We start from the raw sequence: 26517 nt of genomic DNA, 5'->3' as shown, positions 1-26517 counted from the left end.
TTTTCCACAATGCTGACACAGCTGAAAACAAAGGAAAATGAATTTGAATTCAAATATTTGCTCTAAACTCAAGACACAGAATAACTGCTTCATTGAGTGAATTTTAAAAAAATCATTAAAAAATTAATTCTTGGGCTGTGAGTATCGTCAGCTACAGAAGTAATATTGTCTCTCCTTGGTTGCACTGAGGCGGCAGGAATTCATGAAACTGAATGAGTTGCTCGAGCACTTCAGAGGGCAGATAAGTGTGAGTTTGCTGGTACATACATTCCAGGCTGGGTAAGGAGGCAGATTTCTTTCCCTCAAAGACATTCTAAAAATGGGGTCACTATGATAGTAAACCTACTGGATTCATCACATTGCCAAGGAAAAATCCATTAATTGAGATGGGCAACATTGAGTTTCTCTACAGTGGAACATGCAAGACGGGAGGCTTTCTGAAAGGTAAAACATGCACAGTGCAAATACATTTATAATGCAAATTATACAAAGATTCATTTATGATTTTTGTCACTTTTGCATATGTTATATTTAATTAGCTAGGAAGTGACCAAATGCCAAATTATTCACCGGGGTGGGGCTAGGATCGTGGCAGGGGGGTGGGGAGGCAGGGACTGGAAGCTAGGACAACCATGCAACCCAGGGACATGGATGAACATGGGAGTACCCATCATGCTAACATGTCTGTCCTTTAGCCCTGCAGAAATGGAGTTCGGTATTCAGCTAGCAATGGCTGCCTGACCACCGCAGCCGCGGCGGACGTGATGAGACTGCACGAGCAGGAGCTGCTCGGGGAGGACCCTGCAGAACAGGATCCTGCCCCAGAGGAGCAGGGGCCAGCTGGTGACGATTGAGAACTGGCTGTCCGGGAAGGAGGCGCCCCATCAGGCCCATGTATATCGGCAGCGCCTTTTGTTTGAGAACTTACTGAACTGAGCATGTGCCGATGACTATGGCTGAGCAGGGAGATCACGCGACACCTCTGCTGGCGGATGTTGACGCATCTGGAACTGCGGGGGTATGGGGGATGACACCTGCTCCCAGTGGCCATCAAAGTAACGGTCGCCCTGAACTTCTTCACCACAGGTTCCTTCTGGTGCCAAGCAGGGACCGGTCTGGGATCACACAGAGCTCGGTGCACAGGTGCATCCGTGCCGTCACGGAGGCCCTATATGCCTGGGCGGCGCAGTATATCACCTTCAATGTGGACCAACCAGGTTGCCCGGGCAGCAGGATTCATCGCCATCGTTGGCATGCCCAGGTCCAGTGGGTAATCGATGGGACACATATCCCCCTATGGGCACCGACGCATGAGGAGGTGCCCTTCATTAGTAGGAAGCGATTCCGCACCCTGAATGTGCAGCTGGTATGTGACCACAAGATGCACATCATGTATGTCTGCACCCGGTATCCAGGCAGCGTGCACAACTCCTTTGTCCTGGTTTCCGACACCTTCGAGGTGCTCCCTCGGGTGAGGGGTTGGCTCTTGGGTGACAGGGGTTATCAGATGCGTTGGTGGCTGGTGACGCCTGTCCGGAGGCCCCAAATGTGGAGAACCACTATAATGATGCCCATGCAGCAACCAGGAGCGTCATCACGCGCTGCATCGACATCCTGAAAATGTGATTCAGGTGCCTGGACTACCAGGGGGCCCCAGTACAACCTGAGGAGGGTCTCCCACATCATGGTGGCTGCTGTGTCCTGCAAATATAGTGCAGCAGAGGGGTGACATGCTGGAGGAGGAGTGGAGGAACGACAGGCCTCATCCATTTTGGCAGATGTGGAGGAGGGCAAGGATGGGCACAACATGGGGCCCAGGATTGCGCAAGAGACAGGGCGTGTGCGCAAGGGCCACTGTGGACGGGACAACCTGATCGCCTCCAGGTTCGCCGACAAGAGGGCCTGGCAAACGGCAGCTCAACCTTCCACCTCCCCTGCCGCACCACTCCCCACTGACACCCCCACTTCCTGAACTCCATCCCCCCATTCCAGCACCTTCCCCGCTAGCCACCCAACAGCTGCGCCACAGCATGTTGGACCTGGGTTGGCAGTATCAGCGGGTCTGGTCCATGGGCTCAGGGTGATGATGACCCGCTCCACATGAGCTCTGTGCTTCCGCCTAACCTCTGCCCTGGTGTCACATACCACTGTTCGCCCGGGTGATGCCTGCATGTGTGCTGGCCATTCCATCACACAGATTTACTGGGAGTGGGGTAGGGTGGGATAAGGGTCCGGATTGGGGGGTGGTGAGCAGTGATGGTTCACACACCGGATATGTCCTACCACACGGTGCCCCGGCATTTCTGGCCCATGCCCCTGCCGCCTCTGAGTGTAACCCCAAATGCCCTGGGGTCCCTGGTCTGTGCTGTCATTCAACGCTCGCACGCCACACTGCTGGCCTCCCACACTCAACCCAACCCCCCACCTCCCAACATTCCACCCCCACCCAGCACACCCTCAGAACCTAGCCCGGCACATCCCTCACACCCTTCAGATAGAGAGCTGAAGCATTTTGGAACATTGGTGTGAGGTGTTTATTTGTGGCAGTGATATGTACAATAATTGTGCCCCAGCCCCTAACGCCGTCTTATGTGTTGCACCCTAGCCAACTTAACTGGTGTCTACCTTCCTAATCTTAAGTGTCCTGACACTCCTTCTAGGTGGTCCCCGAGGCCATGGGGGTGGCCTGCTGTGTTTACCGCCCTTTGGCGGCTGTCCTCTGGATGGGCCCAGCAGTTTTCCGGGTGCCAGGGGTGGCGTGGTGCCACCCTGTTCTGCTCTCTTGCCCATTGGATACACCAGGGACAGGGGGTCTGGCACCTTCCCTGTGGTTGTCAGCGGCATGGGCCCCATCACCTTTGCCTCGCTCAGGCGCATGATGACCCCTCTGCTATTCCTTGGGATGAGGGTGTGGCTAGTGCAAGCGCTGGGGGCTACGCCATCACTTATAATAATAATCTTTATTGTCACAAGTAGGCTTACATTAACATTGCAATGAAGTTACTGTGAAAATCCCCTTGTCGCCATACTATGGCACCTGTTCAGGTACACTGGGAACAAATTCAGATTGTCCAATTCGTCTAACAAGCACGTCTTTCGGGACTTGTGGGAGAAAGCCGGAGTACCCGGAGGAAACACATGCAGTCACGGGAAGAACTTGCAGACTCCGCACAGACTGTGACTCAAGCCGGGAATCGAATCTGGGTCCCTGGCGCGGTGAAGCAACAGTGCTAACTATTGCCAGTCCTGGAGGCCCGCTCTCGTCTCGACTAGTTTCTCTCCACTCACAGCCATGGAGTCCCTCTGGCATTGTGCCACGTCACTCTGGGAATGGACCACAGCACTCAGCGACTGTGCAACCTCGCCCAGTGACCATGCTATTTGCTCAGGTCAGCCAGGCAAATGTTCTCGACGCCCGCAGCCATGACCCGTTGCGACTGGGCCATACTCTGGAGCACTGCAGCCATGTCCATGTAGTCCTGGTACATGTCTGCCTGTGACAGGGCCGCCCTGTCCTGTGCCTCAGCGACCGCCTGCACAGTGTGTTCCAGGCCTTGGCCATCCTGACCCATGGCCGATACCTTCGCACCAAAGACCTCATCCATTGACACTACCCCTACGGTGCTGGCCTGGGTAGCACACATTTTTAGCACCGCCTCCTGCTCCTGCAGGCGGTTGGACACCTCCAGCTGCACATGCAGATGCTGGATGGTTGCTGACACCCCCTCATGTGGTCCCCGGCTCTTTGTCTGCATCTCCAAAATTAATGCTCTGACATTCAGTCCCAGAGTCAGCGCTCCGTATCTCAAACGGACAATCCCGTCCTACGTGTGGGTGAATCCAAGACTGGATCTCACCCAAAAAGCCGGCGGGAAACACCCGCTAAACCTGCCCAAAATGTCACTTTGGGCATGATGTAGTAACCACGTTGCACCTGGCGCGGATGTGGGAGCAACGGGTGAATCCCACGAGAGCCCCAAATTGGGCTCGACGCCGGGCCAATTGCGAGAGGGTCCTGAAAGCTGAGAGGATTGATGAGTGCAGGCAGGAAGTAAACAAGAATGGCAGGAGGAAAATTCATACTGGATATAATATGTTAAAGATTATCACAACCTATCATAATTATATGAAACCCATTCAAGGGGTTAATTATTACTGGCGATGTATTAGCCATTAACTACGGAGAATAACTTTTAAGTAAGCCGTATTTGGACTAAGTATAGCTGAATGCCCCCGGTCACCATTTTCAATGGATTTTACAGCCAGTCGTTGTTGGATTTACGCAGCTGATAAAAGAACACTGTGCCATTTCAACTTATTCCTGACCAAAGAAAACGAGTCAATGTCAAGGTATTTAGCAATTTTTGTGCTGTGATACTATCCATTTCCTTATGAACTCCCCATCTGTATCTGATCTCCTTTTCATTTCACCTTTTCAGATAGTAATTAAGACTGTCAACCTCTTTGCCTTCATTTAGTGGTAACTCACATTGTCTTTCTTTTCCCCATCATTGCTAGTTTCCCGCAACGTCAAGTTGGAATAACTAAGCACCAACTAGAGCACATCATCTTCAAAAATTAACTCATCCCTTTTTAAGTGCACATAATTATAGAATAAATAAAGTCCAAGCAAATTGGATTTATGTTTAGTCATTCAGTTATCACTGAGAACATATATTAACAGAATGCGCTGTGACGGTAATATGGAATGTAAACCACTTTTCTCATCAAGAATTTAATTCATGTCATATCGCTTAAATAATCTGGGACAAGGGGCGAAATTCTCCGTTATCGGCGGAAAGTTCGCCGATCGGCGCAAAAAACGGCGCAAATCCGACTTGCGTCACGTCGGAAAAATGGGTCGATGGTCTCCGGCCCGAAATGGGCTAGCAGCGACGTAACGGGATCCGCGCTTGCGCAGTGGTTCACACCGTGCAGCGTCATACGCGCTGCACGGCGTGACGGCTCATAAGGCCGCGCTGCTCCCCCCCACCCGACCGGAACACCCGACCGCAACACCCGACTGGATGGCTGGCCATTGCTCAGCCCCGAGGTTCGAGTCACGCGATGTGGAGGCGCTCCTGGACGCGGTGGAGCAGAGGAGGGACGCCCTGTATCCCGGGCACGGCCGCAGAGTTGCCCCACGCCACAGCCGGCGTCTGTGGAGGGAAGTGGCAGAGGCCGTCACCGCTGTGTCCCTGACACCACGGACAGGCTGTCCCCATATCCCCCCTCCCCTATATCCCCCTCCCCCGGATCACCTGATCACTGCCTGATGTCTAACCATGCATGCTTCATTGTGTATCGCAGGACCAAACGTCCAGGCACCCATCCCCGCAGATGCAGACCGCCCGCAGGATGCCCCTCGGAGACCACAGGAGACGGAGAGACCCGCACCCTCCAGCATGCGACGCCCGCAGGATGCCCCTCGGAGACCACGGGAGATGGAGAGACCCAGACCCTCCAGCATGCGACGCCCGCAGGATGCCCCTCGCACACCACGGGAGACGGAGAGACCTGGAGCAACAGGGAGACGACACCCCCGTCACGTGCGGGAGCGACCACCCAGCGACGAGGGGGGCAGCCACAGGCCCCCGTCACATCCGAGCCAGGACACCACTACCCAGGACACCACTACCCAGGACACCACTACCCAGGACACCACTACCCAGGACACCCCTACCCGGGACAGCACTACCCAGGAAGACAAAATACCAGACAGTGACTCAGAGTGGATGGGTGGAGACGAACCCCCACCCCAAAGTGCCAAGGACTCAGAGTGGGACGAAGAGAACGACACAACGCCACTGCTGTCACCAACACCCTCCACCATCGCAGAAACACTCACCACGGTTGGGCACTTTAGTGATGAGGCGTCTGGTACACTCACTGGTGCGCACAGCACAGCCGTCCCGGTACAGCAGGTGGAGGTAGGAGCAGCAGAGGGACCGGGCGGTCGGAGGGCAGCCCAGCCCAAGCGAACATCTGCCGCCCAGATGGATCCCGGGTTCCTGCAGTTACCACACCCACACATAGATCCGATGCAACCACCGACCCGGAGACGAGCGAAGAGGGTGACGGGCGGCTTGCGGCGGTCGCAGGTGGAGGAGTCCACCCGCGTCCAGGAGCTGGGAGTGGTGCCGGTCATGCGTGCCACCCAGGCCGACACCGCACGGGTGGCGTCCGCGGTGGAGGCAATGGGTGCGACTGTGTCAGACATGGGGAACGGTTTGCGAGGCCTGGGGCCTTCCGTGCAGGCGGCGTCTGTGGCCCAGGAAATGGCTGCCCTCTCACAGGAGGCCATGAGCCAGTGCCAGCGCCAGATGGCAGAGGCGCTCAACGCCATAGCCCAGTCTCTGCAGGCCATGGCCCAGTCTCTGCAGGCCATCGCTGAGGGCATCGGCGCCAGTGGCCATGTGCGAGCCGGCGTCGCACTGTCACAGACAGGGTTTACCAACCCCCTGGGCTCCATGGCTGCAAACCTGCAGACCCCTGTCGATACCAGCACGGGCCTCCAGGACTGGCAGCGCCAGATGTCGGGGGGGCATCGGATGGCCAGTCCGTTCGCATCCCCCACCCATGTAGAGGCCTGGGGGCCATCGGGCACCCCGAGGGAGGAGGAGGTGGTGTGGTCCGTCCCGGCTCCCTCTGTAGGGGAGGTCCCGGTACACCGCGACACCTCGGACTCCCCCCTTCCATCCCAGGTGCACCGGGTGGGCAACGGGCAGGACAGGCTGGCAGCTCGCCATCCCAGTCGCCCGGGCCGCAGCCTGGCCCATCTAGGCCAGGACGCCCCAGGAAACAGCCGCCAAAGGGATCCAGTGTCAGAGTGCAGGAATCACAGGAGTCCACCTCCAGTTCTGCTGTACCGTCTGGGGAACCACGTAGACGTAGTCAAAGGGCCCGTAAGGCCAAACAATTAGACACTGAGTAAGTTGGCATGGGTGCAGGGCACAGATGAGTTTTAGGGGCTAGGGCACGTGCATGAACTCCTTTGGTTACACCTACCGAAGCTGCCTTTGTGCTCTGTCTAAAGTGTGCGGGGGTGTCATGTACGTTGAGCGCAAGTGTGTGTGTGAGGGGTGGTCTTACCTCAGCCCCAGGTGAGTCTGCCCCCTTCCCCCTGGGCCGCCATCAACATCCCCCGGGCAGAGGACGGGACCGTGTGCTGCAGTGTCACAGCCGCATGCAGGGATGGTCCGGGTGGATGGTGGTACTGTGGCCATGGGTCAGACATAGTCCAACGATGTAGAGCCAGGAGCTCATCGCAGGGCGGGTTGTCATCATCCTCCATGGCCTGCGATAGACACGCGTCCACCCGCAACTGTGTGAGCCCGGCCCGTTGTGCCGCAGGTGGATCGGCAATGGGGGGGGGGGGGGGGGGTGCATGCGGGTGGGGTGGGTGGGGTTGGGGAGGGGGGTGAGGGTGCTGGGTGGGTGGATGGGTAGGGGGTGTGGGTGGTCGGCTGTTGCCATGGTGTGCGGTCTGTGGCCATACTACCCGATTCACACGCCCATCTAGTCAGTGAGGCGGGCGTCTATCAGTCTGTCCCGTGCCCGCTGGGCCAGCCGGTAACGGTGGACAGCCACCCGCCTGTGTCTACCCCGTCTGCCCTGACCATTGCCCCCATCCCCCTCATCTGGGGAGGACTGGGCCTCTTCCTGCTGCTCCTCCACTCCGCCCTCCTCTGCCTGCGGCACATTGTCCCTCTGCTGGGCTATGTTGTGCAGGACGCAGCACACCACAATGATGCGGCCGACCCTATCAGACCGATACTGGAGGGCGCCCCCAGAGAGGTCCAGGCACCTGAAACGCATCTTCAGCACGCCAAAGCACCAATCGATCACTCCCCTTGTCGCTACATGGGCATCATTGTAGCGGTTCTCCGCCTCATTGCGTGGCCTCCGTATAGGCGTCATCAGCCACGATCGCAATGGGTAGCCCCTGTCGCCCAGCAACCAGCCCCTCAGCCGGGGATGGCGCCCTCGTACGTGCCGGGGATGGATGACCGCGACAACACGAATGAGTCGTGTACACTGCCTGGGTGACGGGCGCAGACGTGCAGGACCATGCGGTGGTCGCAGACCATGCGGTGGTCGACCATGCGGTGGTCGACCACCTGTACGGTCATCGAATAGGTCCCCTTCCTATTAGTGAACACGGCCCTGTTATCTGCAGGTGGCCGCACGGCGACGTGCATCCCATCGATCGCGCCCTGGACCATGGGGAACCCGGCCACGGCAGAGAAGCCCAAGGCCCGGGCATCTTGGCTGGCCCGGTCCACGGGGAAGCGGATGTAGCGGTGCGCCATGGCATATAGGGCATCTGTCACTGCCCGGATGCACCGGTGCACCGATGTCTGCGATATGCCGGACAGGTCACCACTCGGTGCCTGGAATGACCCCGTTGCATAAAAGTTCAGGGCCACCGTAACCTTGACGGACACGGGGAGAGGGTGTCCCCCGCCAGTGCCACGCGGTGACAGGTGTGCCAGCAGGTGGCAGATGTGTGCCACGGTTTCCCGGCTCATCCGGAGTCTCCTCCTGCATTCCCGGTCCGTGAGGTCCTGGTATGACTGCCGGGGCCGGTACACACGGGGCGCCCTCGGGTGCCTCCGTTGCCATGATGCCGCGACGTCCTCCTCCCCCTCCTCGTCCTGTCGGTCAGGTGTCCCTCCAGCCTGGGCGGCTGCCGCCTGCCCCTCTGCGGCAGCCTGCGCCGCCTCTCTGGCACGCTCCTCCGCCTCCTCCTCCTCATCCAGGGCAACATAGACATGAGCGGCTGCCACCACGGCGGCCAACATCGCTGGATGATCTGAAAACATGACGGCCTGGTGGGGGGGAGGGGAACGACGACATGTCATCATTGCCCATATCCCCTCCTCCCCCCAGCCAGGTGGCATGGACCGCATGGGTCCAACTGTTGGAGGCTGGCACCTGGCCAGGTGGACCAACTCACTTGCCCTCCCATCCCCCTCCTCAGCACGGACCCCCCCCAACCTCCACCCCAGCACGGACCCCCCCCCAACCTCCACCCCGGCACGGACCCCCCCCCAACCTCACCCCAGCACGGACACCCCCCCAACCTCCACCCCGGCACGGACCCCCCCCCAACCTCCACCCCGGCACGGACCCCCCCCACCCCAACCTCCACCCCAGCACGGACCCCCCCCCCAACCTCCACCCCGGCACGGCACGGACCCCCCCCCAACCTCACCCCGGCATGGACCCCCCCCAACCTCCACCCCAGCACGGACCCCCCCCAACCTCCACCCCGGCACGGCACGGACCCCACCCCCCAACCTCCACCTCGGCACGGACCCCCCCCCCCAACCTCCACCCCGGCACGGACCCCCCCCCCCCAACCTCCACCCCAGCACGGACCCCCCCCAACCTCCACCCCGGCACGGACCCCCCCAACCTCACCCCAGCACGGCACGGATCCCCCCCAACCTCCACCCCGGCACAGACCCCCCCCCCCAACCTCCACCCTGGCACGGACCCCCCACCCAACCTCACCCCGGCACGGCACGGACACCCCCCCAACCTCCACCCCGGCACGGACCCCCCCCCCCCAACCTCCACCCCAGCACGGACCCCCCCCAACCCCCAACCTCCACCCCGGCACGGCACGGACCCCCCCCCAACCTCCACCCCAGCACGGCACGGACCCCCCCCCCCAACCTCCAGCCCGGCACGGCCCCCCCACAACCTCCACCCCAGCACGGACCACCCCCCAACCTCCACCCCGGCACGGACCCCCCCCCAACCTCCACGCCAGCACGGACCCCCTCCCCAACCTCCACCCCAGCACGGACCCCCCCCCAACCTCCACCCCGGCACGGACCCCCCCCCCCAACCTCCACCACAGCACGGACCCCCCCCCCAACCCCCAACCTCCACCCAGGCACGGCACGGACCCCCCCCGACCTCCACCCCAGCACGGACCACCCCCAACCTCCCTCCCGGCACGGACCCCCCCCCCAACCTCCACCCCGGCACGGACCCCCCCCCCAACCTCCACCCCAGCACGGACCCCCCCCCCAACCTCCACCACGGCACGGACCCCCCCCAACCTCCACCCCGGCACGGCCCCCCCCCAACCTCCACCCGAGCACGGACCCCCCCCCCCCCAACCCTCCACCCCAGCACGGACCCCCCCCCCCAACCTCCACCCCGGCACGGCACGGACCCTCCCCAACCCCCAACCTCCACCCCGGCACGGCATGGACCCCCCCCCCCAACCTCCACCCCAGCACGGACCCCCCCCAACCTACACCCCGGCACGGACCACCCCCCAACCTCCACCCCAGCACGGACCCCCCCCCCCAACCTCCACCCCAGCACAGACCCCCACGGACCCCCTCCCAACCCCCAACCTCCACCCCGGCACGGACCCCCCCCCCCCAACCTCCACCCCAACACGGACCCCCCCCCCCAACCTCCACCCCGGCACGGACCCCCCCCCCAAACCTCCACCCCGGCACGGACCCCCCCCCCAACCCGGCACGGACCCCCTCCCGGCACTCCCCGGAGCCCAGCCTACTCTAACCCCCCCCTCCAGGCCGCACACACACACACACACAACCCGAGACTCACTTCTCCTCACGCATTCAGACTGCGGCCACGCCATTTCCTGCCCAGAGCCAACCCCCCAGGCCGTCACACACCTCCACACTGGTCGGCGTGAGTCTGGAGCACCGGGTCACGCCGATGAAAAGGAGGTTTAATTTACGTCGACGTGAACGGTCATCACGTCGACGGGACTTCGGCCCATCCGGAAGGGAGAATATCGGCAGGCCGAAAATCGGCTGCCTTGCGCAGACCCGTGACATTCTCCGCGGCAGCGGCGCCATTAACGCCCCGCCGACTTTTCTACCTTCGGAGACTTCGGCAACCGGCGGGGGCGGGATTCACGGCGGCCAACGGCCATTCTCCGACCCTCTGGGGGGTCGGAGAATGACGCCCAAGGTTTTTGGTACAGTAGTTTCCCGCACCACCCACTGAAGAGTCAGGGGGGAATGCATCCCAATATCGAACCCTTGCGGCCATTTAATACTCCCAGGAGCATTATTTGTCTGAATTTGGAACTTCGGCTCCTCATTTGAGAGGAAGTCCAACCTCAAAGAGGTCAACGTGGGGCTCTGTAGCCCCAGCAGTGTCAATAGCAGCAGTGGCCAGAACAGGGACTACAAGCAGTCCTCAGGTTGAAAGTGCAGGAACACTGGATGAGGAGTTCTCATGGCAGAGTGAGGAAGGGAGGCCTGGGTCAGCTGGGATGAGAGGAATGGGGGTCTTAATGGAGAGGCTGGGAGGCAAGGGGCATTCCTGGATAGAAGATTCTGTGTGGGAAGGTGCCTGCTGTGGAAAGTAGGCAATTGAAGGGGGCAGTCAGCCCTCTCCCTGTCAGGCCTGAGCAAGGTGACCTTTCAGACATCTCCCCTGCTTCTGAACCCCTTACTCCAGCCTCTTGTGGCGATTCAGGGAACAGCCCTTAAGTAGTCATTAGTTGCTCAGTTGAGGGCCTTAATTGGAGCAGGGGAGGTGGAACAACCTAATAATTCTGACTCAATGAGTGAACAATGCAGACTCATTTTGCTAATGATTGGAACATTACAAGATTAATCAGAAAGATTTAATTCAAAGATAACCATCTCATTAAAAATGAATCGAGATCAAATATGTTATTTTTGCCATGAAATGACCCTACAAACCACAAAAATGTAGACAGATATATGGACCATAGTATTTAAAATTGAGTACCATTTCAAAAATATGATAATTTTTCACTATCAGATTAATGATTTCAAATATTTTTTGACAATGTATTATCTTTTATTGGAGATGCAGACATTGCTAACAATTCCCAATTTCTTGCCCATACCTAAGCCGGGAATCTGCTTGGACGGAGAACTGATGCGTTTTCCCCCACAGTTCGATGGAGAGGCCCAATGGAATCAAGTGTCCTTCAGGCATTTAAGCGGGGATTGTTGGGCCTTCAGGCAGTTGAGATCCTCAGGGCGGAGGTCCTGCCTGACAATAGCTGCCGGCCAATCAAAAGCTGGCAGCTCCTCATCTGCCAGTCACATCAAGAACACTGGCAGCTGGTGGAAATGCACCCACCAGAGGTCCAGGATCGCCAAGGAACCCCAGGCTAAAGGTGAGTGAAGGTGCTTTGGAGGTTGGGAGTAGAGGTCTGCGGAGGGAATCGAGCAGGTTGGAAACAAGGGCAGGAGGGTGGATATCTGCAGCTCTCCTTTCTGACTGGGCATATCTAAACTTTACGATAACATTCCATCCCACACCAAGCCCCATTTGCCCTCACTTTTGTCCTAGCTGATCTCAACTGGCTTCCTGCCCCACAAAATCTTTATCCTTATTTATAATCCCTGCAAGATTTTGCTCTTCCATTGGCTAGTATGAACAATTGCATTTGTATCTTTAATGGAGAAAAACATCACAATGTGCTTCACAGCAGCAAAGCAGAGTAAAACAAGCCATTCCTGAACAGAACCCTGTGGATTCTCAGTACTTTCAACCATTCTGAAAATTGCCCTGAACTCTTAACTTTCTTTCCTCTATGATGAATGAAAGAAATTGTTATATATATATTGTATTTTATACCTGTTGCAGTAATGTTATTAAAAGCCCGGGTTAAAGTATATATTTATTGCAGTAATATTATTAACGAACCTAGGTTAAGGTACCCAGACTGTGGGTGCGATTTAACTAAATGGGAACAGAGTCCCATAGCAAGCGCGTTTAGCCACGTTTCCCGGTGCCGAGAAACACCCCGCTATTTAGTGCGCCCACGGTTAGATAGCGGGCCTCAGCGGGGAACACGTGCCCAAGGCCACACATAGCCCGTTTTCTGCACTGAGCAGATCCGCTTGCCAGAACTCCTCTGTGTAGTGAGAGACTGGGGCACTATTTAAATATGGTGTCCCAATCTCTGGAGACCCCGAAGCAAACCCCACCAAGCCCCAATGCAATATGACGTGGTTCCTGGGCCCCCTGCACCCACCCGACATTCGCGCAAGGTACATCTGGCCCAATCGCACGCACACAAAAAATGCCAGCTTGGCACCTTGACAGTGCCAACTTGGTACCTGGAAGTGCCCCTGCCAGCTCGGAGTGCCACCAGGGCACCTTGGCAGTGCCAGGCTGTCACCAAAATGGCATTGTCAGGGTGCCAGGCTGTCACTGCCAGGGTGCCCAGGTGGCAGCAGCAGCACCAGGGTACCACCCTGCACTGAGGGCAAGCACCCAGGGGCTTCCGATGAGTGCCGTTCTGCTTGGTCCCCGTTTGTGGAGACCAGTACTGAACGACGCTTGCCCGAGGTCTCCGAGGCCAATGCCTCGGGAGACTGCGTATTAAATTGAGCCCAAGTGTCTCAATCTAATATGCAGATTTGCCAAAAAGTCAAACCGGCGCCGGCCCCGATTTCGGCATCAGGTCCCATTCTCCGCCCGATCGCCAAACATGATTTTGGCGTCGGGCAATGTAGAATCCCGCCCGTTGTTTTAAATTAACAATACTAAAACATTCCCAGAACAAGAGTAATTACAAAACAGGAGTAATCCTACTCATAGCAGGATTCTGGGGTTTCTGCTGTTTCTTCCCCCAATTCTCCCAGGGTCTGCATTATAAGAACATAAGAACTAGGAGCAGGAGTAAGCCATCTGGCACCTCGAGCTTGCTCCGCCATTCAATGAGATCATGGCTGATCTTTTGTGGACTCAGCTCCACTTTCCAGCTCGAACACCATAACCCTGAATCCCTTTATTCATCAAAAAACTATCTATCTTTATCTTAAAAACATTTAATGAAGGAGCCTCAACTGCTTCACTGGGCAAGGAATTCCATAGATTCACAACCCTTTGGGTGAAGAAGTTCAGTCCTAAATCTACTTCCCCTTATTTTGAGGTTATGCCCTCTAGTTCTGCTTTCATCCGCCAGTGGAAACAACCTGCCCGTATCGATCCTATCTATTCCCTTCATAATTTTATATGTTTCTATAAGATCCCCCCGCATCCTTCTAAATTCCAACGAGTACAGTCCCAGTCTACTCAACCTCTCCTCATAATCCAACCCCTTCAGCTCTGGGATTAATCTAGTGAATCTCCTAGCACACCCTCCAGCACCAGTACGTCCTTTCTCAGGTAAGGAGATCACAACTGAACACAATACTCCAGGTGTGGCCTCACTAACAATTGCAGCATAACCTCCCTAGTCTCAAACTCCATTCCTCTAGCAATGAAGGACAAAACTCCATTTGCCTTCTTAATCACCTGTTGCACCTGTAAACCAACGTTTTGCGACTCATACACGAGCACACCCAGGTCTCTCTGAACAGCAGCATGTTTTAATATTTTATCATTTTAATAATAATCCCTTTTGCTGTTATTCCTACCAAAATGGATAACCTTACATTTGTCAACATTGTATTCCATCTGCCAGACCCTAGCCCATTCACTTAACCTATCCAAATCCCTCTGCAGACTTCCGTTATCCTTTGCACGGTTTGCTTTACCACTCATCTTAGTGTCGTCTGCAAATTTGGACACATTGCACTTGGTCCCCAACTCCAAATCATCTATGTAAATTGTGAACAATTGTGGGCCCAACACTGATCCCTGAGGGACACCACTAGCTACTGACTGCCAACCAGAGAAACACCCATTAATCCCCACTCTTTGCTTTCTACTAATTAACCAATCCTCTATCCATGCTACTACTTTACCCTTAATGCCATGCATCTTTATCTTATGCAGCAACCTTTTGTGTGGCACCTTGTCAAAATCTTTCTGGGAATCCAGGTATCCCATATCCATTGGCTCCCCGTTATCTACCGCACTGGTAATGTCCTCAAAAAATTCCACTAAATTAGTTAGGTGCGACCTGCCCTTTATGGACCCATGCTGCGTCTGCCCAATGGGACAATTTCCATCCAGATGCCTCACTATTTCTTCCTTAATGATAGATTCCAGCATCTTTCCTACTACCGAAGTTAAGCTAACTGGCCTATAGTTACCCGCTTTCTGCCCACCTCCTTTTTTAAACAGTGGTGTCACGTTTGCTAATTTCCAATTCGCCGGGCCCACCCCAAAGTCTAGTAAATTTTGGTAAATTATCACTAGTGCATTTTCAATTTCCCTAGCCATCTCTTTTAGCACTCTGGGATGCATTCCATCAGGGCCAGGAGATTTGTCTACCTTTAGCCCCAATAGCTTGCCCATCATTACCTCCTTAGTGATAACAATCAACTCAAGGCCCTCACCTGTCATAGCCTCATTTCCATCAGTCACTGGCATGTTATTTGTGTCGTCCACTGTGAAGACCGACACAAAAAACCTGTTCAATTCCTCAGCCATTTCCTCATCTCCCATTGTTAAATCTCTTCTCATCCTCTAAAAGACCAATATTTACCTTAGCCACTCTTTTTTGTTTTATGTATTTGTAGAAACTTTTACTATCTGTTTTTATATTCTGAGCAAGTTTACTCTCATAATCCATCTTACTCTTCTTTATAGCTTTTTTAGTTGCTTTCTGTTGCCCCCTATGATTTTCCAGTCCTGTAGTCTCCCACTAATTTTTGCCACTTTATATTCTTTTTCCTTCAATTTGATACTCTCCCTTATTTCCTTAGATATCCACAGTCGATTTTCTCTCTTTCTACCGTCCTTCACTGTTCCTCAACTGTTTCACCATAAAGTCTTTGCTCCCAGTCTACCTTAGCTAGCTCTTCTCTCATCCCATTGTAATCTCCTTTGTTTAAGCACAAAACACTAGTGTTTGATTTTACCTTCTCACTCTCCATCTGTATTTTAAATTCCACCATATTGTGATCGCTCCTTCTGAGAGGATCCCTAACTATGAGATCATTAATCAATCCTGTCTCATTACACAGGACCAGGTCTCGGACCGCTTGTTCCCTCATAGGTTCCATTATACTGTTCTAGGAAACTATCGCGGATACATTCTATAAACTCCTCCTCAAGGCTGCCTTGACCGACCTGGTTAAACCAATCGATAAGTAGATTAAAATGCCCCATGATAACTGCTGTACTATTTCTACATGCATCAGTTATTTCTTTGTTTATTGCCTGCCCCACCATAATGCTACTATTTGGTGGCCTATAGACTACTCCTATCATAAACTTTTTTGCCTTACTATTCCTGATTTCCACCCAAATGGATTCAACTTTATCCTCCATAGCACCGATGTCATCCCTTACTATTGCCCGGATGTCAGACTTAAATAACAGAGCTACACCACCTCCCTTACCATCCACTTTGTCCTTCCAAATAGTTTGATACCTTGGATATTTAACTCCCAGTTGTGACCATCCTTTAACCATGTTTCAGTAGTGGCCACTAAATCAGAGTCATTCACGATGATTTGCTCCATCAACTCATTTACCTTATTCCGAATACTACGAGCATTCAGGTAAAGTACACTTATGTTGGCTTTTATACCTCTGTTTTGAATCTTAACACCTTGATCAGTAACCTCTCCTAAGTTATTTTTCCTCTTAACTTTTCTCCTAATTTTCCTTGTCGTTGAACCCATATCTTCATGTAACAACCTGCCGCGTCGCTTACCATTAATGTTTTACTTCCCGTTTTATTCCTTTTAGTATTACTGGGCCTATTCACTGAGCTCCCCTCAGTCACTGTACCGTGTACTGTCGCCCTTTTTGATTTTTGACTCTGGCTTCGTTAGTTTCGGGAGTTCAGTTCCGGGAGCGGCCACAGGGAGCAAGTGCTGCTGGGAGAGGTAAGTGCTGTTTAAAAAGTTCCTTACCTTGCAGGTCAGCCGTTAGTTTCGGGAGTTCAGTTCCGGGAGCGGCCACAGGGAGCAAGTGCTGCTGGGAGAGGTAAGTGCTGTTTAAAAAGTTCCTTACCTTGCAGGTCAGCCGTTAGTTTTGGGAGTTCAGTTCCGGGAGCGGCCACAGGGAGCAAGTGCTGCTGGGAGAGGTAAGTGCTGTTTAAAAAGTTCCTTACCTTGCAGGTCAGCCGTTAGGGAATCTCAGGAGCAATTACATCACAGCCAGCAGGTAAGTGATTGGCTTGTGACTGGTAAGTGATTTTTCTTTTCTCTCTTTGACTTTCTCTTAGCTGTGTAGTGTAGTTCAAATTTAACTTCAGGTTTAAGTCATGGCAGGAGAGCTCAGACCCGTGTCATGCTCCTCTTGTGAGATGTGGCAATTCAGGGACCCTTCTGGTGTCCCTGACTCCTTCATCTGCAAGAAGTGTGTCCAACTGCAGCTCCTGTTAGACCGCTTGACGGCTCTGGAGCTGCGGATGGATTCACTTTGGAGCATCCGCGATGCTGAGGAAGTTGTGGATAGCACATACAGTGAGTTGGTCACACCGCAGATTAAAATTACTGAGGCAGATAGGGAATGGGTGACCAACAGACAGAGGAAGAGTAGGAAGGCAGTGCAGGGATCCCCTGCGGTCATCTCCCTCCAAAACAGATTTACCGTTTTGGAAACTGTTGGGGGAGATGGCTCACCAGTGGAAGGTGGCAGCAGCCAGGTTCATGGCACCGTGGCTGGCTCTGCTGCACAGAAGGGCGGGAAAAAGAGTGGCAGAGCTATAGTGATAGGGGATTCAATTGTAAGGGGAATAGACAGGCGTTTCTGCGGACGCAAACGAGAATCCAGGTTGGTATGTTGCCTCCCTGGTGCAAGGGTCAAGGATGTCTCGGAGCGGCTGCAGGGCATTCTGGAGGGAGAGGGTGAACAGCCAGCTGTCGTGGTGCATATAGGCACCAACGATATAGGTAAAAAACGGGATGAGGTCCTACAAGCTGAATTTAGGGAGTTAGGAGTTAAACTAAAAAGTAGGACCTCAAAGGTAGTAATCTCAGGATTGCTACCAGTGCCACGTGATAGTCAGAATAGGAATGACAGGATAGCTAGGATGAATACGTGGCTTGAGAGATGGTGCAAGAGGGAGGGTTTCAAATTCCAGGGACATTGGAACCGGTTCTGGGGGAGGTGGGACCTGTACACATCGGACGGTCTGCATCTGAGTGGGAACGGAACCAATGTTCTCGGGGGTGTGTTTGCTAGTGCAGTTGGGGAGGGTTTAAACTAATGTGGCAGGGGGATGGGAACCGATGTAGGAAGTCAGTGGGGACGGAAACAAAAGGCAGGAAGGGAGAGTGTGTAAAGCATGACCAGAGAAAGCAGGACAGAGAGCAAGGAAAGTCTACATTAAACTTGCATTTATTTCAATGCAAGGGGCCTGACGGGCAAAGCGGATGAACTCAGGGCATGGATGGGCACATGGGACTGGGATATTATAGCTATGACTGAAACATGGCTAAGGGAGGGGCAGGACTGGCAGCTCAATGTTCCGGGGTGCAGATGCTATAGAAAGGATAGAACAGGAGGTAAGAGAGGAGGGGGAGTGGCGTTTTTTATTAGGGAGAACATCACGGCAGTACTTAGAGGGGATATATCCGTGGGTTCGCCCACTGAGTCTATATGGGTGGAACTGAAAAATAAGAAGGGAGAGATCACCTTGATAGGACTGTACTCTAGGCCCCCAAATAGTCAGCAGGAAATTGAGGAGCAAATATGTAAGGAGATTACAGATAGCTGCAAGAAAAATAGGGTGGTAATAGTAGGGGACTTTAACTTTCCCAACATTGACTGGGACAGCCATAGCATTAGGGGCTTGGATGGAGGGAAATTTGTTGAGTGTATTCAGGAGGAATTTCTCATTCAGTATGTGGATGGACCGACGAGAGAGGGGGCAAAACTTGACCTCGTCTTGGGAAATAAGGAAGGGCAAGTGACAGAAGTGTTAGTGAGGGATCACTTTGGGACAAGTGACCATAACTCCATTAGTTTTAAGATAGCTATAGCGAATGATAGGTCTGGCCCAAGAGTTAAAATTCTTAATTGGGGCAAGGCCAATTTTGATGGTATCAGACAGGAACTTTCAGAGGTAGATTGGGGGAGACTGTTGGCAGACAAAGGGACGGCTGGTAAATGGGAGGCTTTTAAAAATGTGTTATCCAGGGTTCAGGGTAAGCACATTCCCTTTAGATTGAAGGGCAAGGCTGGTAGAAGTAGGGAACCCTGGATGACTCGAGATATTGAGACTCTGGTCAAAAAGAAGAAGGAGGCATATGACGTACATAAACAACTGGGATCAAGTGGATCCCTTGAAGAGTATAGAGATTGTCAAAATAGAGTTAAGAGGGAAATCAGGAGGGCAAAAAGGGGACATGAAATTGCTTTGGCAAATAATGCAAAGGAGAATCCAAAGAGCTTCTACAGATACATAAAGGGAAAAAGAGTAACTAGGGACAGAGTAGGGCCTCTTAAGGATCAACAAGGACATCTATGTGCAGAGCCACAAGAGTTGGGTGAGATCCTGAATGAATATTTCTCATCGATATTCACGGTGGAGAAAGGCATGGATGTTAGGAAACTAAGGGAAATAAATAGTGATGTCTTGAGAAGTGTGCATATTACAGAGGAGGAGGTGCTGGAAGTCATCAAGGTAGATAAATCCCCGGGACCTGATGAAATGTATCCCAGGATGTTGTGGGAGGCTAGGGAGGAAATTGCGGGTCCCCTAACAGAGATATTTGAATCATCGGCAGCCACAGGTGAGGCGCCTGAAGATTGGAGAGTGGCGAATGTTGTGCCCTTGTTTAAGAAGGGCAGCAGGGAAAAGCCTTGAAACTACAGACCGGTGAGCCTAACGTCTGTAGTAGGTAAGTTGCTAGAAGGTATTCTGAGAGACAGGATCTACAAGCATTTAGAGAGGCAAGGACTGATTCGGGGCAGTCAGCATGGCTTTGTGCGTGGAAAATCATGTCTCACAAATTTGATTGAGTTTTTTGAGGGGGTGACCAAGAAGGTAGATGAGGGCAGTGCAGTAGACGTTGTCTACATGGACTTTAGCAAAGCCTTTGACAAGGTACCGCATGGTAGGTTGTTGCAGAAGGTTAAAGCTCACTATCCAGGGTGAGGTTGCCAATTGGATTCAAAATTGGCTGGACGACAGAAGACAGAGGGTGGTTGTAGAGGGTTGTTTTTCAAACTGGAGGCCTGTGACCAGTGGTGTGCCTCAGGGATCGGTGCTGGGTCCACTGTTATTTGTGATTTATATTAATGATTTGGATGAGAATTTAGGAGGCGTGGTTAGTAAGTTTGCAGATGACACCAAGTTTGGTGGCACAGTGGATAGTGAAGAAGGTTATCTAGGATTGCAACGGGATCTTGATCAATTAGGCCAGTGGGCCGACGAATGGCAGATGGAGTTTAATTTAGATAAATGTGAGGTGATGCATTTTGGCATATCGAATCAGGCCAGGACCTACTCAGTTAATGGTATGGCGTTGGGGAGAGTTATAGAACAAAGAGATCTAGGAGTACAGGTTCATAGCTCCTTGAAGGTGGAGTCGCAGGTGGACAGGGTGGTGAAGAAGGCATTCGGCATGCTTGGTTTCATTGGTCAGAACATTGAATACAGGAGTTGGGGCGTCTTGTTGAAGTTGTACAAGACATTGGTACGGCCACACTTGGAATACTGTGTGCAGTTCTGGTCACCCTATTATAGAAAGGATATTATTAAACTAGAAAGAGTGCAGAAAAGATTTACTAGGATGTTACTGGGACTTGATGGTTTGAGTTATAAGGAGAGGCTGGATAGACTGGGACTTTTTTCCCTGGAGGGTAGGAGGCTTAGGGGTGATCTTATAGAGGTCTATAAAATAATGAAGGGCATGGATAAGGTAGATAGTCAACATCTTTTCCCAAAGGTAGGGGAGTCTAAAACTAGAGGGCATAGGTTTAAGGTGAGAGGGGAGAGATTCAGAAGGGCCCAGAGGGGCAATTTCTTCACTCAGAGGGTAGTGAGTGGCTGGAATGTGCTGCCAGAGGTAGTAGTAGAGGCGGGTACAATTGTGTCTTTTAAAAAGCATTTAGATAGTTACATGGTTAAGATGGGTATAGAGGGTTATGGGCCAAGTGCGGGCAACTGGGACTAGCTTAATGGTAAAAACTGGGCGGCATGGACTGGTTGGGCCGAAGGGCCTGTTTCCATGCTGTAAACTTCTATGATTCTATAATTCTCTGCCTTACACTTTCCCCCTTACTGCCTTTTGTTTCTGTCCCTGTTTTACTACCTTCCGACTTCCTGCATCGGTTCCCATCCTCCTGCCACATTAGTTTAAACACTCCCCAACCGCTCTAGCAAATAAACCCCTATGACATCAGTTCCAGTCCTGCCCAGGTGTACCCCGTCCAGTTTGTACAGGTCCCACCTCCCCCAGAACCGGTCCCAATGCACCAGGAATCTGAAACCCTCCCCCTGACACCATCCCTTCAGCCACGTATTCATCCTATATATCCTGTCATTTCTACTCTGACTAGCACGTGGCACCGGTAGTAATCCTGAGATCACTACCTTCGAGGTCCGATTTCTTAACTTCTTTCCTGTATTCTGCATTTCGGACCTCATCCCTCTTTTTACCTATGTCGTTTGTACCGATGTGTACCACGACCACTGGCTGTTCACCCTCCTTCTCCAGAATGTCCTGTACCTGCTCCGAGACATCCTTGACCCTAGCGCCAGGGAGACAACATACCATCCTGGAGTCTCGTTTGCGGCCACAGAAACGCCTGTCTATTCCCCTTACAATTGAGTTGTTTTTAGAATTACCATCTCAGTTAGTGACTGAATTACACCCAGATTTTTCATTGGTGGTGACAATTTCAGCCCATGGGTTGATCAGTTGCAAATAATTTGTCCAGAGAAGGTATCTCAGGTTTCTCACCAACATTTGCCCAGGTATTGGATCCAGATGCATCAGGTGCCTAATAGTCATGTAGGAATCTCAACAAGAATCTTTACCAGGTTACTGAGTGAATGAAGAAGAATGCAGTAGAATCTTCATCTGAAATTCATATTCACACTTAAAGCAGGGATTTCTAATTGTGATTAAGTGTGAAAAACTAGTCTGATCGTTTCAATGCTAGGCAATGGGCAACATATGTACTCGCAGTCCAGTTGAGGTCATCAGAGCACAGACACAACATCAAACTAGGTTTCTTACTGCATTATATGCCTGAGCTTCTTTGTGATAAACTTGCTGAATTATCAGAGATGCTTTCAAAGTAATGTCTAAGGTTTAATCATGGGTATACCAGTGGGTCAACATAAATATTATGGAAATCAGAAGGTTTCTTCTTTTCATTTGCTGAGGCGACTGAAAAGCAACAACAGTAAAACCTACATTTTTTCCCTCTAATTTTATTTGGGGAGGGATTGTTACTTTATTTTCCAGGGTGAAACCTCATCCATCATGGCAACAAAGAGAAAGTCCAATGAGTGTGCGTTCAGGGATTTACTTTGGGTTATTAATGCAGGATTTAAGGAATGTTAACAAGGCGAGCTGTTTGTTAAGCTTGACAGATCAGCTTACAATGCACTGGTCACATACTCCATCTGTACACTAATGACATTGAGCTGGCATAAGAACTGCTGTTCCATGCCTAACACAAAGAAGAAAAAAATCATTAGGACCACCACCTCTTTTGCATACGTGTGGTGCAGAAATGGGTGTAACCATTTGAGATTGTTTAACTTTTGGTTACTTGTACAGTGAGTACTGATGATCCATAGTTTACTGCATACTATGGGTAAAATGTTTTCACCATTTGCAAAATATTATTTCCCTCTCCTTTAGTGTTTCATTGATATTGTTGCGTATAACCATATTTATTTTGTCTCTATTTGCCATTGTAACACTCAAAGCAACTGCTTGGTTACTGTGCCACTTCATATAATTCTATAACTAAGTGTCTTCCCCATCTTCCACACGGATGGGCATTTTACACAAATGAATTAGCACAAATGTTTTACAGAAGACCATTTTAGGGTAGCATTCCAATCAGACTTATTGTTCAAGCACATTAAATAACTGAACAATCAAAAATGCTTCCATGAACAGGCACACTTATCATGAATTCCCTACTCCAAATCAGTATTATTAATGTCCTAATTCTTGCATTTGCAGTATAGAATTAAGATCATTTTAAAATTTACAAGATAACATCATTTAAAAAAACCCAATCAGAATCAAGAAACCCCCTCCATGGCTCTCCTGATCAGCTGCTGTAAGCTTGGCAGAATATCGGCAGAAACCCACTTTACCCATCCTTTTGGGCCCTCCGCTAAATTTTCAGCAGTTATGACGTCTGATTGGGAGAAAATTCCAAGGAAATTCTCAGTGCAAGTATTCACCTATAGAATGTGATACTCCTTGCAGGGATTAATGGACATCATATGATCATCATGAGTGCTTTTACAATATCCTTGTAAACAATTTAATTATTAAGGGTTCCAAGTCTTCAAAATTATTCAGGTGTACTGTAAAATGAGGCTGTGATGTTTTAAAACACAGAAGGGGGTCAGAGGAGATGAAACAAAGTGACAACAAAGTTCAAATGATTAATCAGTTACACATGTAACAGGCTCAAAATGCACTCAAAAGTGTTATTCTTCAGAATGTAAATATTTTGGGCAAAAAACCCCCAATTTGCATTACCAAGAAGCTCACTATTTCAGATGTCATCAGACCTGCTACACTGGATCAATGTCAGTCTTTTATTATTTTTAAAAAATTTAGTGTACCCAATTATTTTTTTTTCCCAATTAAGGGGCAATTTAGCGTGGCCGAACCACCTAAGCTGCACATCTTTGGGTTGTGGGGTTGAAACCCATGCAGACATGGGGAGAATGTGCAAACTCCACACGGACAGTGACCCAGGACCAGGATTTGAACCCAGGTTCTCAGCGCTGCAGTCCCAGTGCTAACCACTGCACCACACGCCGCCCGTTTCAGTCTTTTATTATGATATATTGTACAAATACACATCATATCTGGAGTGATCAGGAAAAGTAAATATACACCAATATAGAACCTAGCATTTTTTAATTTGATTCCGTGCAATATGACCACATTACAAACATACATCTTACCAATTCTGTATAGAAAAGGAAATGCAAAAAAAAAAGTGCATTCTTAGAACATTGATTTCTGCTCCTCTCACCCACCATAACCTTAGTTCTACCATATTGATTTTTGTTCCTGTAGTGTGGCCACTAAAAGCCTCAAATTTTTAAGTATCTGCCTCTTAACTCTGCTCTCCCTGTGGAAGTAGCTGATTACTTGCACATGTCCCTTCACTGACATTCCAAACACCTAATTGTCAGATTTCTTTTCTGTTTCAGTGAGTAAAATGCAGTCACCATATTACAGAGGGACCTGTTCTGCCTTAACCTCAGCTAGATGCCATCATGCAGGAGAAAATACGTTAAAATATCTCAGGATAACTCTGTCCGACAAGGCAGAGGCATAAACAGTGTAATGATTTCCCTCGAGTTTCGCTGCTAGAGAATTGTCACTAAAGTCAACATAAATGGTGACAGATCTTCACTGAGGACACTGAGAAATCGAATGTTGGCATTATATTTAGGTTCAGGCCTTCTCATCAGCCAATTATAACACTAACCATCTTGCTGAAAACTTGGACAAGACAACTCCACTAACCTTCTGAGGATATAACACACATCAGCATTTCAGAACTAAAACTTTAGGTGTGAAATAGTTTTCAATATTTGGAGTTCCTATATCCATCAATTATCACAAAAGTATTCTTGTTGTGGAAATATATCTGGAACTCAATGTGTAAAAATCATCTCATCCATGACTTGATAAGTACCATTAAAGTGCTAAGTTGGAAAGTGGTTCCAGTAAAAAGACCCAAATTTAGTATGTATTGTAATCAGCCCGGAATATAAATGTGAATTATTTCATCACAAGTACATCTGTGACTACTTGAATAAATGACAATTGAAAATTACAACCAGAAATCAGCGCATTTTTCCCTGAACTGAGCACCTCTTACAATTGCTGCTTTATTCACCGATGTTGCAGCTTCTTAGGTCTTTACCATCAAATTAGATGCTCAACCAGCTAGTAAACCATGCCAACCTTAACTTGTTTTAAATTTTATCCACAGATGTTGTTTTAAAATAAAAAAATGTTTGCACAATATGGACAAAATATTAAATTCATTTTATGCTAAATACGTCTACAGTGTTTTTTAAAAGAAATATTATTGAAGAAACCTAACCGGATTTCTTACATTTAGGATCCATCCACTCAGGAACGGTATGGGGAAATGCAACAGTCAATATAGGAATATGTTTAAATGCTCAACAGGAAATTGTGCTCCACATACATTACATTCTTTTGTTTTACTTTTATTTTATCCCAGTATTTAGGATGTAAGATGACCTGAAGCATCACGTGGTAAATCAATCAGACAAACCCCACCCCAAGAACTTATAAGAATGCCACATTCATCGGGTTAGGTTAAAGAATTGTTTCCCAAAGTCATTTTTTGCCACTTTAAAATCACTGCCACTTTGAAGAATGTACAGCTATGCAATAAGTTTTCATGATTTTTGTCTTGGTGATATTTTCTTCATATCAAAGGCTGGGGGCCAGAGTAAGCTCCCGAGAGCATTGCTGACATTCCCATTGAAACTAATTACTCTAAACATCAGGTGCCTCCTCCAAGTCAGAACAGAATACTGTAGTTAGAGTAGGGAATTCAATGTACTCGGGGTTAATGCACTTGTTTCCGTGATGCTTTCTTCAAGCTTTGAGGTCTACAAATATATTAATTGCATCATTTGCAAAAAATTTTCAGTGCAGTCTTTCTGCCAGAAGATAGCATCTAAACACTGATTTCATTAATTGCCTGAAATTGAATTCAAGTCTAACATCAATGTCACACAATGAAAATCACAGAAGGATCAGCACCTCAAAGAGCTTAGTGAAGAAGATAAGACCATTTCACTGTGAAACGGAAACTAAATAGAATTTTTTCAATGTTTCACGCTAGGTGAATATATCAATACTGCCCTAGTGGTTCAGATTATTATCCAAGGGAACAAACTGATGTTTTACAGTTTTAACTCCCTCCCTTCTAATCAAATTTTAGAACAATGTAGAGAAGGGTTCATGATTTGAGGCCAAGAATGTCTACAAGATAGTCGAAGCATATCTCCTTACTTTATTACTGTTATCTACTATGCTGTACTTAACGTAACATAATGTTATATCTGCTGCAGAACTAAGGCAGTACACCAGGAAACTGTTTTACCTAGCGGTTCCTGAATTTTTAAAATGCAGTGCTAAAATAACTTCAGTATTAGTAGTACTGTATAATGCCAATTTGTTGACCAGATCCCTAATAAGAAAATTCAGGTGAGTTTTTGCATACACATCGTTTTTAGGGAAACTTTGCAGGTTTAGTTAAATGTAAAATTATCAAGCAGAGTAATCAGCGTCATCATTTAAAAAAGGGATCACCAATCTTAAATATGTTGTTTATTACCATGAGATCAGTTTGTATTATAACTCAATCAATATCTTTTGAAATATTCTCTCTGTGTTGGCTCCAAAT

At 50.4% G+C, this 26517-nt stretch overlaps 2 protein-coding genes across 4 annotated transcripts in view; one reads left to right on the top strand and one right to left on the bottom strand.

Moving 5' to 3' along the window:
- Positions 1-25085, top strand: part of ppic (peptidylprolyl isomerase C) — a 107650-nt gene extending 82565 nt beyond the window's left edge. The window contains exons 7-8 of one of the 3 annotated variants that reach the window (XM_072516538.1): positions 4263-4350; positions 24272-25085. In XM_072516538.1, the coding sequence (XP_072372639.1) occupies positions 4263-4350; positions 24272-24278 (95 nt within the window). In that variant the 3' untranslated portion in view covers positions 24279-25085. The remainder of the gene's footprint in view (positions 1-4262; positions 4351-24271) is intronic. The other 2 variants (XM_072516537.1, XM_072516539.1) reach the window with 2 other exon arrangements.
- Positions 1-26517, bottom strand: part of LOC140429486 (sorting nexin-24-like) — a 304721-nt gene that overhangs the window by 19359 nt on the left and 258845 nt on the right. The window lies entirely within an intron of this gene.

This window comes from Scyliorhinus torazame, chromosome 9, assembly GCF_047496885.1.
Source record: "Scyliorhinus torazame isolate Kashiwa2021f chromosome 9, sScyTor2.1, whole genome shotgun sequence".
NCBI classification, from domain to species: Eukaryota; Metazoa; Chordata; class Chondrichthyes; order Carcharhiniformes; family Scyliorhinidae; genus Scyliorhinus; species Scyliorhinus torazame.
Note: the sequence above shows the minus strand (reverse complement) of the source record. Positions and strands in the feature narration are given on the sequence as shown.